At 42.9% G+C, this 16,506-nt stretch overlaps 1 protein-coding gene across 4 annotated transcripts; it reads right to left on the minus strand.

Annotated features, from left to right (window-relative positions):
* Positions 1-3,005: 3,005 nt before the first annotated feature.
* On the minus strand, positions 3,006-8,121 carry LOC126801887 (COP9 signalosome complex subunit 7). Of its 4 annotated transcripts, none has more exons than XM_050529367.1 (9): positions 7,834-8,121; positions 7,437-7,512; positions 6,716-6,804; positions 6,008-6,098; positions 4,938-4,981; positions 4,758-4,828; positions 4,155-4,293; positions 3,602-3,690; positions 3,006-3,259 (listed from the first exon to the last, which is right to left on the minus strand). In XM_050529367.1, the coding sequence occupies exons 1-9, from the start codon at positions 7,993-7,995 to the stop codon at positions 3,235-3,237; spliced, it is 786 nt and encodes a 261-aa protein (XP_050385324.1). In that variant the 5' UTR covers positions 7,996-8,121; the 3' UTR covers positions 3,006-3,234. The 4 variants fall into 4 exon arrangements, with proteins under 4 accessions (XP_050385324.1, XP_050385326.1, XP_050385325.1 ...); XM_050529369.1 differs by having other exon boundaries at positions 3,602-3,707; XM_050529368.1 differs by having other exon boundaries at positions 3,602-3,710.
* Positions 8,122-16,506: the final 8,385 nt, after the last annotated feature.

Consider the following 16,506-nt stretch of genomic DNA (forward strand, 5'->3'; position numbering starts at 1 on the left):
CATTGCTTCTCTCAGATGGGGTTAATTTTGTCTTTTAACCCTCTTTGTGGGCCTCACGTACTTGTCACGTCACCAAGATGACGGAGAAGTTGAAAAAAACTGACGGAAGTACTTCAATGATAGCAATACTAGAGTGGGTATCACATTGGTACGATTAAGAGTTGAGGTATCACATTGGTAGGTACATCAGAATTGAGGAACTGTTGGTGAAAATAATTCTTTCTTTTTTTGAGAAGATTGAGCTTTCCATTTCACATATACAGTATAATACAAAAACTGACATAATTTTATGCTGTACAGTTGGTATATTCCTTAGAAACCCTTGACCATTTACAAGCCAGTGAAACTCGATAAATTAATTAATAGATCGACTATAAGATGAGTAGAAAGACTTCTAGTCGTATTGATAATTTAGAATAATATAATAAATATGCATCAGCAAATCAGCCCTATATTCTGATGTTCTTGTCTTTTTGGGTCGAGCTCTTTGCTCTCGTTTTTATTATCAAAGTACAGCTTCTAGATTGCAAAAATAGCTCATCAATAATTTATAAACGAACCAAAAGCACAGGGACCTAAACAAACCCCATAGACAAACTCACAAACATATACAACCCGATGAAGTCTCGTATATAGGTCATATTAGTTCTCCTTAAACTTATAAGGCATTCTTGATTGATCAGATCGATTAGTTTTTGTAAGAACGTGAATAAACAAAAGTTAATGATTATGGAACGTTCTTATGGGAAGTTGGGCGTCTGCATGCATGCATTTCTTAATTATTCCACATGTTAATTGATTGGAAGAAGACGTCCCAACTTGTGAGAGTCGAGACTATTAAGCCGAGGACATATTTGACGAGGAAATTAAAACCGAGTCAAATAGTGTCAAACTGTTCTCCGTACAAATTAGAAGGAAAGAATTCCAGAACATATAAACGGAATCGATAATAATTAAGTTCTCACGTACCGACCACATTATACAGATGAGCTGCACAACCGACCCTCTCATGTATTCGACAAAATTGACTAGAAAATTGCAGTCATCTTGCACCAAATTATCTCTAGAAGTAGAGAATCATTAATCGAAAGAACCATGACTTTGCTAAGTCCGTACGTATCCTTAACCATGACTTAAATATTTTATGTGAGGTCGTTTTCTTACATACTCGACATTATGTAGTCTTTGTGAATATATATATATATATATATATAATTTCTATCTAGAGTGAACATTTACTTTGAAATTACAGAGTGAAGTTCAAATTTTAGTACACTTTTCGGTCAAATTTTTTCATTATAAGTGATTCAATATTTAGATATGTTATTCAAGATCATCTATGCAAAATTTCATTCAATTTGATAATGGTTTGAGTTTTCAAAATTGAGATTTACATGAACGGTTTACGTTAAACATATTTAATTTGTTCATTGATTTAATATAATTTTAATACCTTAACGATAACTGAATTAGATAAAATTTTGTAGAGATGATCTTGAATAGCATACCTAAATATTGAATCACTTGTGATGAAAACATTTGACCGAAAAATGTATTAAAATTAGAACTTCATTCTGTAATTTCAGAGTGAAAGTTCATTCTGAATATGGACTATATATATATATATATATTTTTTATTTTATTTTTTGAAGAGTAGTCTTTGTGAATATTGATCCAGCTAAATAACTCACCTTTGATGTTTCTAAACTAAAGAAAGATCGTTCTGCAGAACACACGTACTAGCGGTCCCAAACAATTGAGTTCTGCTGTTCTCGTATTTTTATTCTAACAAAGACCAAGAAGCCCAGAAGCAGGGCAGTGAATAATAATACTCGGGAAAACTGATCAATAATACAAGCTGGTCAGAAAAAAAAAAAATTGGAGAGGTTGACGAATCACCCTGAATCCCCTTCGTCCTGATCATGGCTCACATTTCTCACATATACTCCTAGCTCCTGGTTCAGTACCTTCCCCACTGCCATGGCATTTCCATTTTTCAGACTTGTATATATACCTGCATTTCCTTATCAAGAACCCCAGCACCGTTAATTGGCTTTGTTTTTCTCCCGCCCCTTTCTTCTTGGGAGACAGTAATTTTCTCATCCTTGTTGCATCTTCGGTCACGGGGTTCTCATTACTTCCAAAAGCGGAGTCGGTAACGTGACATGTTTCGTCTTAAAAAAACGTTTTTCATGATTCAAATCACGTTGAATTTTCATGAACGTACAATACAACTAACACCAGCCCATTAATGTCTCAATGTCAAATGTGATAGCCCATTACTCAACTAAATCTTACTCGGAGATGGGCTATCAGCAGATACTGAATTTACTAGGGGTGGGCACGAGACGGGGCTCATCCCACGTCCCGTCCCACTCTTTTGAATCAGGACGGGATAGGGACGGGACGAGGATTTTTAAGAATGCATCCCACTCGGGATTAATCCCGGTTGGGACGGGACGGGATCGGAACGGGACAAATCCCACATTCCTATGAAATTAAATAAAAACCTATATTTTTACTTTTTCATTAACAAAGTAACATTTAATAATGAAATTTTAACAAAAAATGCATATTATGTTCAAAATATTATAATTTACCATTATTATTTGAGTTGATAGAATTTTGGTGTTATTAAGAACATAAATGAGTTTCATTTTCATACAAATATATAAGAATTTTTAAGTTTTCATTAAAGGTGGGACGGGACGGGACGAAGCGAGATAAAAATTATTCGTGCCACGTCCCATCCCACCATTATGAAACGGAACGGGATCGAGACGGAGCGAACGTTTTTAGACCTTCGTCCCGTCCTGTCCCTATAAATTTCGGAACGGGATCGGGACATAATCGGGATTTCCATTTTTTATGCCCACCCCTAGAATTTACACGGCTGCAGCTAGTACATAGGTTGTGTTGCTCAAGTGCATAACTTAATTTTCTATCAGGTTTCGGCTTAAATATTTAAACGAGTACATAAAAGATACGTAACGAAGATTGCAATCAGTACAAAGATTTCATCACAAATTTAGTATTAAAGTTGTGGTACATGAAACCATATTTTGACACCTAAATTGGAGTATAAACGGTTCAGGACAAGGAAAACAAAATATGATCCTACTGCAACAAAAGTTTTCACCAAAGAGGAGACATCAACAGGTCTGAGAACACGCCATGAACAAAATACTAGGCTATTAATACTCGCCTAAACACTTTTCTTTACCACCACTCAACTCATCTATATATCGGATGTCGTCTCCTGCAACAGTACAGTTAAGGCAAGTTACTTTTGATGAAATCTAATTCAAAGGGAAGAATAAGATATTCCAGAACTAGGTTTGGCAGTTAAATTAGATCTAGAGTGTTTGTTGCATCAGTTACATGAAGATCATCTCTGCTTAATGACAGTTTTTGTCCCTATTTATCAACAAGGGAAGGAGGCACCAAATTTGGGATGTCTTCCAACCTTGGGAAGAAAATATAACCAACAATACAGTTGAAACTGCCTATGAGAAAGAGATAGTGCAGTTTATTTGAGAAGACTTGTCCCTATTTGTAGATAAAGTTATTTAACCAGAGAGCTCGAAGGTGTATTTCATACCTCTTTGGTCGACTTCGGTCTTCCTCATAGTCCATCACTCCACCAGATTCGGAGTAGGTCTCCTCATGCCCCCGGAAGTCATTGTCGGCCTGCTTACAGGGTGGAACTTCTGCCACAACGTAAGTAAGACACATCGACCAACATATCCCAATATTTGTACAAAAGAGTTATGTGTGGTTAAAACAACTGATAACCTAATTACCGCAGGACATCCAGATAAATAGATCATGAGAGCCAAAATACTTTCCAACTTGAACAGTTGAACTCTCACAATAATGAGGAAACAGATAGCATCAAAAGCAGAGTTTAGGTGTAAATAAAGTTGTTCTACCGAGTATTCAGTTAACCAAAACAGAACCAACAGAACCAACCCCTAAACCCCACTCAGTTGTCTTTCCTTACTCTATTTGTTCCAGTTATATTTGTTAACACCCTTTCTGATGTGTTAATTTCAGATAACTCAAAAAGGCTTTGTTGTGCACGCTTTATGTAGATCTATACAGCAAAGGATAACTCCCAAAGCAATTTAAACATGAAACTGGATAAAACTGACCTTCAGAGAATATGATCTCTTTACTTCTTCCGCCTTGTCTTCAATTTCCTTTTTGTGCTGCTTGTTAAGTTCTGACATTTTATCTGCCCAGCTCATCTTCTCTTGAATTGAGATAAGAAGATTGTCTGACGTAACCAACCTATGTAAGACCATAGATCAATTAAGTCACATATATTTACATGTCAAGGAGATATTTTACAAATGATAGATGCAACAAGAAAAAAAAAACCTCAAGGCTGTGGGATTTTTCAACATGAATGCTCTACCACACTAACAGTGGAAGTTCATATTTCTGAACTTTTTCAGTGGGTAAAAACAGTGTTAATCTAGTGCCAAATGAAGGCAGTAAGCACAAGTAAGAGAACCAATACTTGACGTTAAACCTCATGTAACTAATCAAGATCAATAGGAAGGCTAGGAAACTTTCCAGCAATGCATAGACGGGCAGACACAACTGTTTTCAAGAATATATCGACTATACATACAAGTCAGATAAGTAATTGTTCTACTAAAGGTAAGCAATTTTTCTACAAAGGTACATTGACAGACAACCTAACAGAAAAAGAGTACCTACACTATCATGACTAAAATCAGAGATGTTACCAGTTCGATAGAGTTTCGATCATACTCCCAAGTTTTTCAGGTGTTGGATCTCTCCCTGCAGCAAACTGGACCTGCAGTTTTAAGATTACATATTAGATACTTCATCTTGTAACAGAACAAAAAAGGAGGGAAGGAGCGGAACAAGGAGAAACAAATCTGCAAGCAACACAAATCTCGAACCTCGAAGCATTTTCTTAACTGGTCTAACTTTCCTCTTACTATGCCTTGAAACAAACCAACCAATGTAATAGTCAGTGCACTTCTCCTTCATGTTTCACTACATGTATGTACCATCCACATAACAACATGTTATCTTTAAAAGGTTATCTACATAACTTGGTTCCAATCAGGATATCAATAATCAAGTTTTATTTTTATAACATATTAGATCAACTAGTTCCAACATCACTCATGTGAGATTACTGGTTTTTAAATTACAAATAGGACACTAAACTCATTACTCCTATCAGAATTGAAGCTTATTTATATTGTTTGATATATATCTATAGATTTTCTCAGGTCCGGACCGTTCGGATTCGGCCACCGGCGATGCACAACGACGGCGCAGATAGTGCCAGCCGTGCCCCCCCTCCCGGCGATCCTGTCTATGCTGGCCGGAGCTCCATCGGCGACCCACAGCAGTGGAATGGCAAAATCGCTGGAATCTGCTCAGAAACTTGTTTTGTAGATTCCGGACGCCGATGAAGATCCGGCCGGCACAGACGGGAGGTGGGTAGTGTAACTGTCGTGGTCCGCCCCGCCGTTGCGGCCTGCTGTAGCCGGAAACAGCGAATCCGGACCTCCGTAGCCAAGAATATATATATAGGAGGATCGAGAGCGGACGTCGCGATTCCGGCGACGGCGAGGCGCAGCAGCGTGGCGGACCGGCACAGCCGCACTCCCTACCTTTCGGCGCTCCTGCTTGTCTCGACCGGAGCTCCAACAGTGGCCGGAATCCAAAAGTCACCGGAATAAACCCAGCAAATTGCTTTTGCCGATTCCGGTCGCTGTGGGTCGCCGATGGAGCTCCGGCCGGCACAGACAGGAGCGCCAGGAGGTGGGGAGTACGGCTTTGCCGGACTACCGCGCCGTTGCGCCTCGCCGTCGCCGGAATCGCGACGTCTGCACTTTAAGGTGCGGACATCCGCCTCTTAACCGGCCTCTATATATATAGCTTGTCTCAGACCCCATTGCAATATGATTCAGTAAGTAGGCTAAAAAATTGGGGTAGAAGTATGAAAGAACAATTACCGCATACATGCACTCATTAATGAGAAAATCCTCGAGTTCACGTACATTTGCGACATCTAACTCCTGCATTAGCTTATCATATGGTAGTACCTGGAAAAGCACATAAGAATATATTAGAGATATATTAGAGACACCTGAACATGCTAAACATAGGAGGGGGTCTGAACCCAATCCCCCCCCCCCCCCCGGGCCCCAAACATGATCAATACATGAGCATGATGCATCAGATAAGATTTGAAGGATGAGCTGAGAAAATGTAACGTACTTAAAAGAGGAAAAGGATATATATCAATACCTGGTTTACCGGTAATTTATAAAATACCATGTTATACAATTTTTTATCTACCACAAGCCTACCAAAAATAATCTCAAAATATGAGCACCTACCAGATTTGGGCATCAGATAACTATGAGATTTAAAACCACTATTATTCAAGGGTAGGACCTAATAAATTTCAGATGTCCTAAATCACCAGATTACTTTCATATCATCTAATTCTCCAGCAATGGAAATTGCCTTTCAATTATATGTTTCTTTTACTGCAAAATAATAAGCACATGTAGAAAAAGTACAGAGGTACAGGCTTCCAGTAATCACATTCAGAACCACATACCAGTAACAGCTCTGTGCAATTAGAAAAGTAAACCATTCACAACATATGAAAAAAGAAAAGAAAAGAAAAGAGGATTATGAATAAGAATCATGCCTTGTTTGTCTCCGCCAATGTAAGCACTGTTAACTGCCTCAGCTTTAGTGCTTGATCAGGGACCAATTGTGGAAGACGACCCGCATTACCTATGATTCAATATTGTCTCAGCTTCAGATATCCCATCACATTATGCTAGGAAGAAGCTAGAAAAAAATGACAAGAGAAATGATTCTCTAGGCATTTCAAAAGAAAAAGAAAATACACGACATAACATGTTAAGAGTATTCAGCCCAGTGACTTCTAAAATCATGTGTTCAATTGCTACTAAAGATGGCCTTTCTGTGAGGGAATGTAAAGTATCTTTTAAGGCATACATAGTTGGCTGGCTAATTCATTTTCCTATCCCTGCAGCTACGGCACATTTGGACATGTAAAAAAGGAAAAAAAAAACTAAAATAGAATTAGAGCCACTGATCCAGTGGCAAAGTATCAGTGTCTCAACCAAACACACAGACACGTGGATGGATGTGCATATGCAGATGAATAATATCAGCTTGAATATATGATAATTTTCGGAGCTCATTATCTCATTACATCGATACACACTACCCAGGGATGTATGGCATTTCACTGACAAATAATTTCCAAGCGAACCAACTTTCTTGCATCCTACTTATATAAATTATTTTACTCCAAGCATACAAAAGCAATCGAGCTAACAGCCAGAGAATAAACTAGAGCACTGAGCCACAAAACGAAGCACGGTTAGCATACTCACTCTTGTAATCACTCCAGGTGCCGTGCGCAAACAGACGAAGCACATCCAGGTACACAGAATTCTCAGTTCCTTCAAGCTGCACAAAAAAGAACCCAGCGTCGTAAGTCATAACAACAAAATGCACACAACAATCCAACCTATCGACAATCTCCAATAACAACAACAAACAATCCAAAGCCTCTCAGACCACACAAGAATCCGATTTCGACACTTAAAATTCTTCCACATCAATCAACCAATCCTAAACAAACAAATAGTCTCAGAATTTCAAACACATCATAATAATCCACCGCATCTACTGTGACGTCAGCACCTAGGGGGATATAGGACTGAGAATTCTTGCGCTTGATTTTGAGTTTTGTGAGTAAAATGTTGAAGGAAATCGAGAGAGAGGAACCTGGAGAAGAGAAGGGGCGGAGAGAATCTCGGAGAAGGCGAAGAGGGAAGGGTGGGAGGTGGCCTCGGCGACGAGGGAGGCGAGGGCGGAGCCGGTGGTGAGGGACGAGGCTTGCTTGACGAAGTGATCGATCAGCTCCTCTTGCTTTTGTTCGATGTCCATCTCTGCAACGCCGAGCTAGGGTTTCGGTTCTGGCTTCGATTTGGAGGAGAAGAGAAAGATTGTGGTGAATTTGGAACCCAAACCCAGCAAAAGCTGCTTTTACACTGATTCTATTTCTCTCTCTCTATTTTTTTTTGGAAATGTTTTTCTCTCTATTTCAACCCGAGTATTTGCTCGCTTTTTACTCTTGTTACTTTTTCAATTTTCTTTTACTTTTCCTATTTTACCCCTGCTGTTTAGTCTCCAGATGGTGTCATTATATTTACTGTGTGACATGATTTGTTTTTTGGTGACATTTTATATAAATGTTGTGAGCAAATCAAACAAGAATATCAGGTAGCCTTTCTCCAATTCTCCTCGGCACACAAAGAAAAACTGGTTGAGCAAATTTCTGTGATAGAAGTGACGGATAATCATACATAGAAGTATAGAACGCCCAGTTAGTCACCATCGCTCTATAAGTGATCATACACATCCACTCCAATTCCTTTAATTGGGCACAAAAATTGTACATTTTTACATGGAATGAATAGGATTTATTGCACCAAAGAATGAGACAGTACGTAGTAGAACTTATCTCTGTCGGTTGGAAACGATGGAGCACCTCTTTATATATAATAGGAGAGGCTGAGAGGTCAAGATACCTAAGCCATGTACAGTTTAATGCCAGTAGAAATTTGGGAGTGATTGAAGTGATTATGAGAGAGGTCTGGCATCTGAAGATGAACTAGATGGAAGAGGAGGATTCTGGAGTCGATAGAGCCATAGAGACAACTGCTACTAAGATGAAGGTCAATGATATAACCAGTCTCTTCATCACATTTGACACCCTCCCATGAAACCGGCAGCTGCTATTTTCTCCTTTGGGACTTTGGATGAGAACCATTATAGGTAAAGCTCCGGTTAAATAGTTAAATTGCACCATGGCCAGAATATGACTGCAAACAGGAAAACCAGTTAGCCATCACAGCATTTTCAAATCGCATAGATGACTGTTTCAAAACTTATTGTGTTACAGCTCCGAAATTCGAATGATAAAAATTCGAATTCGAAGTCATGAAAATTTTAAAATAATCTCAAATATATTGAAATCAACTTATTATAACAGTGTATCGAAACTGAATACACAGCATAACTCAGTCGACTTGAATAATAGATAACCATTTTATACTTCAATATTATAACCAATGAAAATGTAAAATTCATTCAATCATCACCACAAACAGAAGAAAGAAATCTTCAGAGTAAACCCTCTGAATATGCTAATCCTCACATGCACAACTATCCCCTACACCATCGAATTGGTGCACCAGGATTGTAAACACAAACTCGGTAAGCTTTTTAGCCCGTATGAGTAAACCAACAGTAAACATACATCGCATACAAATAAAATATGTCAAATAACATTTAAAGACAAACGTACTTATGTAACACTGGGCAACCCATCTGTTACTCAAAATCATTTAAAAACATGAGTACTCATGAGACTCAGACAACCCATCTGTTACCCCTCATGCAGTACAACGACATGCACTGGGCAACCCATTTGGTTACCTAAAATCATGTAAAACATGAGTACTCATTAGACTCAGGCAACCCATCTGTTACCCCTCATGCAGTACACCGACAGACACTGGGCAGCCAATCTGTACCAATGTCACTAAAAAATATATAGGTACTCATGAGACCCACACAACCTATATGTTACCCCTCATGCAGTACACCGACAAACAAACTAGAGCTTTAACTGAATCGTAACTGTCACCATCCCAAGGCTTGGTTATGATACTGCCAATACGTCCGAAGACAGAAAACACATCCGAAGATAGAAAACGTTTTAACTAGACTCAATGTTAAAACCACGTATGTTGGCATAGGCTTATGCCCGCCATAACCAGCACAACTATCAGCGCATTAAGGCTAATATATAGCACAGTCTTACAATACTGACAGCGAGTCAGCCGCACTAGCTACGCAATGGGCCTCCCCGCGGTCCAAACTGACTACGGACGCGCTCTCACGCGCATCTCAAAGAAGACTCTAGAGAACACCTTAATCGGACCTCATCCCACACCGAAAGATAGGTAAACGATCTACCTCAACTCAACAATAAAAGGTCAAACTCTTGACCTCATAAGGGAAGTACACTAAATCCCCTACTGTAACTCTGCATAAATTACCACCATCCTAACTTGAGCGTCGGAGAGTTGAAAACCACAATGACGTGGTCTCTACTTTAACGACGTGTGCCACTTGTGACAGGGAAAAGACAAGGAGTACGGCGTATCTTATCCACAAGGAATACGGCGTACTAAACCGAGTGTTATCACAACATTAACATTGGCGCCGTCTGTGAGAAACCGCAATAAAAAGTCACCAAAAACCACATGCAGTACTTAGCCAAACAACTACACTTCGACATGGGCACTATCAATCCCTCCCCCTCCACTCCGGCAGACGGTCATATCGAAGACATCACAGACCTTAGCCTCAACCACCCCTACCTTCCGCCAACGACCCTATCATCCTCACACCTACACCTGGAACGGTCATCAGCACAAACGCGACTCCGGATCCGGCAACCGCCGCAAGAATGGAAAACATGGCTCAAGATCTAGCCGAATGCCAGCAGCGCGAGGCACTTGAACGCGAGAAGGCATCAGCTCTGCAGGGCGAGCTCGAAAGGATGCGAGCACAGCTCGAGCGGGCCGAGCGCAGTCATTTACATGGCGAGTGACAACGCGAGGGCAGCGTGCAAACGAGAGGGCGAGAACAAGTTCACTTGAGCATCAGCTTGACTCCCTCCGAACTCACCAAGAAGCAGCCACCATCACCACGGCGTATTCGCAACCGTGAGGAAGGGAGCACGAGCGTCACCTCCCGCTCTAGACCCCACACAACTGCTCACAACAGCGAGTCAGCCACGCAATAGAACAACGGGATGCCAATCCACGGTGCCAACCAGTGTTCGCAGTCAGGCGAGGCCCATTCACCACGCGAATAATGAACACCGTGCGCCCTTCTCAATCCAAGAGCCCAAAAATTACGCCGTACACAGGTTGACCGCATCCAGTAGCATCCAAATGTCGGAACCTGAACAAAACGCTCGCCTTGACCGCATTTAAGGAAGGAGTGCGGTCAGAGAACTTCCTATTCCATATCAACGTGGACCCTCGAATGCACGGCGCCACATATGATGACATCATGACTGAAGTAGTACGATACGCTCAGGCAGAATACGTCACATACGGGGAAAAGCGGACCCCAGTACCGTCAGACAAAAGCACTACGCCGCAGACATCTGTACACACAATCCCCCTCCAGCGCGAGCTCTTCCCTCACACAGAAAACAATAGCAAAGGCAAGAAAAGAGAGTTACATCAGGCCAATCACCGTGACACGCGCAACAACGATCGGCACAGAGGCCGGGACAAGAACAAGAGACTTGGCAGTGAACGTCATGACAACAGAGACCCTCGCCAAGTTAACGCGATGGGACGCCGTAGTGACCATACACCGCCTAGAGAAGAAACCTTGGAGGACTTTTTTCACAAGCATCAGGGGACGCTAAGGAAACCAGCAAGACCACTACGCCCTCAAACTGAAGCAGAAACTCGTAAGTGGTGCAGATTTCATGAAAATGGAAGCCATAACACGAATGATTGCCGCACCCTCTGCACACTAAGAGCCAATGGCAACACGGGGGTTTGCCCGGCGCAACAAAGGGCACAGCAGAACGTAGTGGCCGTAGTTGAGAATATGCGCCGCATCAACGTAATAGAGAGAGGAGCCCCGATGACAAACATGTCTAACCGAGCAAAAAAGCGCTTTGACCGCAGCAACCACACAAGGCAGTTGTACGCCATCACAGGAGAAAACGCCAAGCGACAGAAGGAATGATGGAAGCAGATCACCTTCACTGAGGAAGAGGAAATTGACATCTTCTTACCCAATGACGACGCCTTCCTCATCGACGCAGTCTTGGGCGGACAAGGGGATGTAGGGAAGATGATGATCGACACGGGATCCGCAGTCAACGTCATATTTAAGGGATGCTACGAAAATATGGAGTGTAGTGGCAAGAAGTTAGTGCAAGACCACGAACCGCTAATCAACTTCTCTGGCGACGTAACCCAATCCCTAGGCTCGGATTATATGACAGTACGCATTTGGACCGCACCATGCACGGTTTGCGTCGAAGCTGAGTTCATCATAGTTGACGCCTACAGTTCCTACAACGGGATCACCGGTCGACCTACACTTAACCGGATGTGAACTTTTATCGCTGGACACATGATGCTCATAAAATTCCCAACTCTACATGGAACAGGACAGGTCCGGGGTTCACAATCCATAGCAAAAGATTGCTAAACACACGCGATTCGACGAACGCGCAACCGACACGAAATCCCTGCAGTACATGCCGCATAAAACTTGACCGACAAGGTCGTCGACGCACGAGATGGCGAAACATCGAAAGGCAAGAGTAAGCAGAAGGCTACGCCATACGAGGCCAAAACACCGGCAAACCCTGAATCTTCCTTGAAAAGCATCACACCATTCCCGCACCATCCGAAGGGCAAGATCAAAGTCGGCACAACTCTCAGTCCCACTGTTGAGAGGGACTTAACAAGTTTCTTGGGCAACAACATGGAAGTCTTTGCATGGTCCTATGCCCGACATCTCGCCCAACATCATCATGCATGAATTGCACATCAAATCTTCCGCACACCCAATTAAACAAAAGCGCCGAAGCTTCGACGACGAAAAAAGCACGGTAATACGCCAGGAAGTTGACAAATTGAAAGGCATGAAGTTCGTTTGGGAAGTACAATACCCTGAATGGATTTCAAACTGTGTTATGGTCCATAAAGCCAATGGTAAATGGCGAATATGTGTGGATTACAAGAACGTAAACAAAGCATGCCCCAAAGACAGTTTCCCCTACCTAGAATTGACCAACTAATCGATGCAACGGCAGGTCATGAGTTGCTAAGCATGATGGACGCCTACTCCGGGTACAATCAGATACGCATGAACCCTGCGGATAAGGAAGCTACGACCTTCGTTACTGACAGAGGCCTGTACTGTTATAACGTCATGCCCTTCGGGTTAAAGAATGCAGGCGCTACGTATGTGCGTTGCGTCACACAAATGTTTGACCAACACATCGGTCGGGAAATTGAGTTATACGTCGATGACATGTTGGCCAAGAGCATAAAGGCCGAAGACCACGTAGCCAACCTCCGAACCATCTTCAATGTGCTCAAAAAATACAAGATGCGATTGAACCCGGAGAAATGTTTTTTCGGCGTAACAATAAGTAAGTTCCTGGGCTACATCGTCAGTCAACGTGGCATAGAGGCAAAATTTGAAAAGATACAAGCCATCCTGGATATGGCGCAGCCAGTCCTCAAGAAGGACGTAGAAGCCCTCCAAGGCAGACTCGTGGCACTATCTCGATTCATATCAAGACTGACCGACAAGTGTGAACCATTCTTCAAACTGTTAAAGCGCTCCAAGAGCAAACTGATCGAATGGACACCGGACTTCCAAGAAGCCTTTTCAGGGATTAAAAGACTACCTCGCCGCAGTACCATTATTGTCGACCCTACAGCCAGAAGAACCTCTATACCTTTACCTCGCAGTATCCACAACCGCGGTCAGCAGTGCCTTAGTTCGCCGTGATGGAACTAAAGAATTACCGGTTTTCTACGCAGGCAGGGCCATGAACGGCCCAGAGACAAGATATCCAACACTGGAACAATTAGTCCTTGCGCTCATCGTAGCAGCTAGACGACTGCGCCACTACTTCCAAGCTCATAGCATCTACGTACTTACAAACTAGCTTCTCAAACAAGTACTACAGAATCCAAAACACTCCTGGAGACTCAGCAAGTGGGCTATCCAGCTGACAAAATTCGACATCGAATACAAGCCATAAAAGGACAAGCCGTAGCTGATTTTATTGCATAAATGATCCCCCGAGATACGATGGAAGTGGTACCAGATGATGTCATCAACCCCATCAATGTTTCGCCATGGAACTTGCATATAGATGGCTCCAGCTGCGCCAAATCTAGCGGAGCAGGGATCATCTTGAGCGGACCGGGGGGACTCGAACTTGAGTATTCTCTAAAATTCAACTCTGCCTCCAACAATGTAGCGGAGTACGAAGCACTGATTGCAGGACTATAGTTGGCCCTCAGCACGGGTGCCACCAGCATCAACGTATTTAGCGACTCTCAGCTTGTAGTCAATCAAATCACCAGATCCTTCACTGCCAAGGATGAGTAATTAGAAGCCTACATGGCGTACGCCACAACGTTGTTTAAAACAATTTGAATTCTACCACATCAATCAAATACCAAGGGCCAATAATGAAAGGGCAGACTCCTTGGCAAGACTCGCCACGGCGCAACCACACCAATGCCACAAGGATACCAGGGTTGAAGTTCTCCACCATCCCTCCATCTCCCAGACCTTACAGCAGATATGCCAGGTAGAACGCGACCAAGCCTCATGGATGGATGAGATAATAGCATTCAAGCGTAATGGCAGGTTACCCGAAGACGAGACTGCGGCAAAGTAACTAAGGAGATGAGCGGTAAGATATTATTTGCGGAATAACACGCTCTACCGCCAAGGTATATTGAACGCCGACTTGAGATGCGTCACAACCAAAGAAGGCAAGCAGATCTTGAACGAAATCCACAGCGGTGATTATGGCAACCATTACGGCAGCCGCGAATTAGCTGCAAAGACACTCCGCACAGGATATTATTGGCCCACACTAGCCTCTGATCCACAGGAGCTCGCCAGATCTTGCCACAAATGTCAAATTCACGGACCCATACCACGCCAACCCTCAGAACCGCTATCTTACATAGTCAGCCCGTGGATCAACTGCCTCTGGGGAATGGATCTGATTGGCCCACTTCCCGTCGGAAAATGTCAATTCAAGTGGGTCATTGTGTGCATCGATTATCATTCCAAATGGATCGAGGCTGCGCCTCTGACCGCCATTACAACCGAGAAGGTCCAAAACTTCCTGCAACGCAGCATCTTCTACCGCCACGGTACGTCGGAGTCTATCATCATAGATAACGGCACACAATTCAATAACGATCACCTCATCACATGGTGCAAGACAAGAGGGACTAAGCTCAAATTCGCGTTCGTGGCACACCCCAAAACTAACGGGCAAGTAGAAGCCAACAAGTTGATTAAAGGCCTCCTCAAGAAAAAACTAGACGAAGCCAAAGGACTCTGGCCCGAGAAACTCGACGAAGTACTATGGGCAATAAGTACCACACCAACAGAATCCACGGGCGAAACTCATTTCTGCCTAATGTATGACACAGAAGCAGTCATTCCCATCGAAGTAATTCAGCCAACGCAACAGGTTTCGTTGTTCGACCCCGACACCAATTCGGAAAATATGCAAATTGACAAAGATCTCATGGAAGAGAAGCGCATCGCAGCGCACCGTCATAACATTCAGAACAAACAACGCGTGGCACGCTTCTATAACTACAGAGTCAAGAGCAGGACACTCCAATTAGGCGACTGGGTCCTAAAAAAGGTCCAAGCAAAGGTCACTAGACTACGCCAGAGATGGGACGGACCATACAAAGTCGTCGAGATCGTGGCACCAAACACGTACTGCCTAGAGGACAAGTACGACGAGAGATTAGCCCACCCTTGGAACATGGAACAGCTTAAGTACTACTACAAGTAGGGGTCCGCGCGTAGCGTAACACATAGGGACTTGGATTGTTAAAGTACTTGTGGCACACTGCCAAAGCTATCTTTGTACAAAATGGCTACGGCCAGGCTATCAATGAAATGAGGAATTTTTTCAACCATTGACCCTTACTACGCTAGGCGTACACGGCAATTGAATTCTTTTGACAGACTATTTCATTACGCGCACAACAAAGATAGCACTAAGGATATAGCCAGAAGTATATGATAACAATCACATAACATTGCTACGGCAATAATATAAACAAAATCACTTGGACCAAAAGACAACTTCTATTCATTGAAGATAGCGAGTTCGGCACAAAGACCATTACAGAAGGAAAAATGCAAAAAAAATATATATATACAGAGATGAAAATAAAGCACTACGGGGACGAGAGAGGCTCTCCGGCTACGCTAAAGTCTTTTATCACCCCATCCTACTCCTCCCCTGCAGCTTGATACGCCGACATCGCTCAGGCCGCATCGCTGGTACTCGCAGCCTCTAGCTCCGCCGCTTCCCCCGATTCGCCTTGCAGCGGTTGTGCATCCTGATGCTCTGAGAAGGAGGAGTAGAAGAAGGGGTCTCCGGATTAGAATCAGACCTGTCATTATCACAAGATAAACCAGAAAAAGAAGAGTCAGAAATTTTCTTACCATCTTCCCTCTGCACTTCGGCCTCCGCAGCAGCAGCAGGCTGTGAAAAGGGCGGAGCTTCCAAGCCCTTCTCCACCAGCCGAACCTCATAATCTGCTGGATCCAGCA

This window comes from Argentina anserina, chromosome 7, assembly GCF_933775445.1.
Source record: "Argentina anserina chromosome 7, drPotAnse1.1, whole genome shotgun sequence".
Lineage (NCBI taxonomy): Eukaryota > Viridiplantae > Streptophyta > Magnoliopsida > Rosales > Rosaceae > Argentina > Argentina anserina.

Bases quoted from the DNA above. Each gene is read 5' to 3' on its own strand.
- LOC126801887 (XM_050529367.1), bottom strand. From the start codon at position 7,995: ATGGACATCGAACAAAAGCAAGAGGAGCTGATCGATCACTTCGTCAAG. The intron at 4,982-6,007 runs TAATTGTTCTTT...GTTTGTTTCAAG, and splicing joins TAATGAGTGCATGTATGCGG to GCATAGTAAGAGGAAAGTTA. The intron at 3,691-4,154 runs GTCAGTTTTATC...CCCTGTAAGCAG, and splicing joins AGAGATCATATTCTCTGAAG to GCCGACAATGACTTCCGGGG.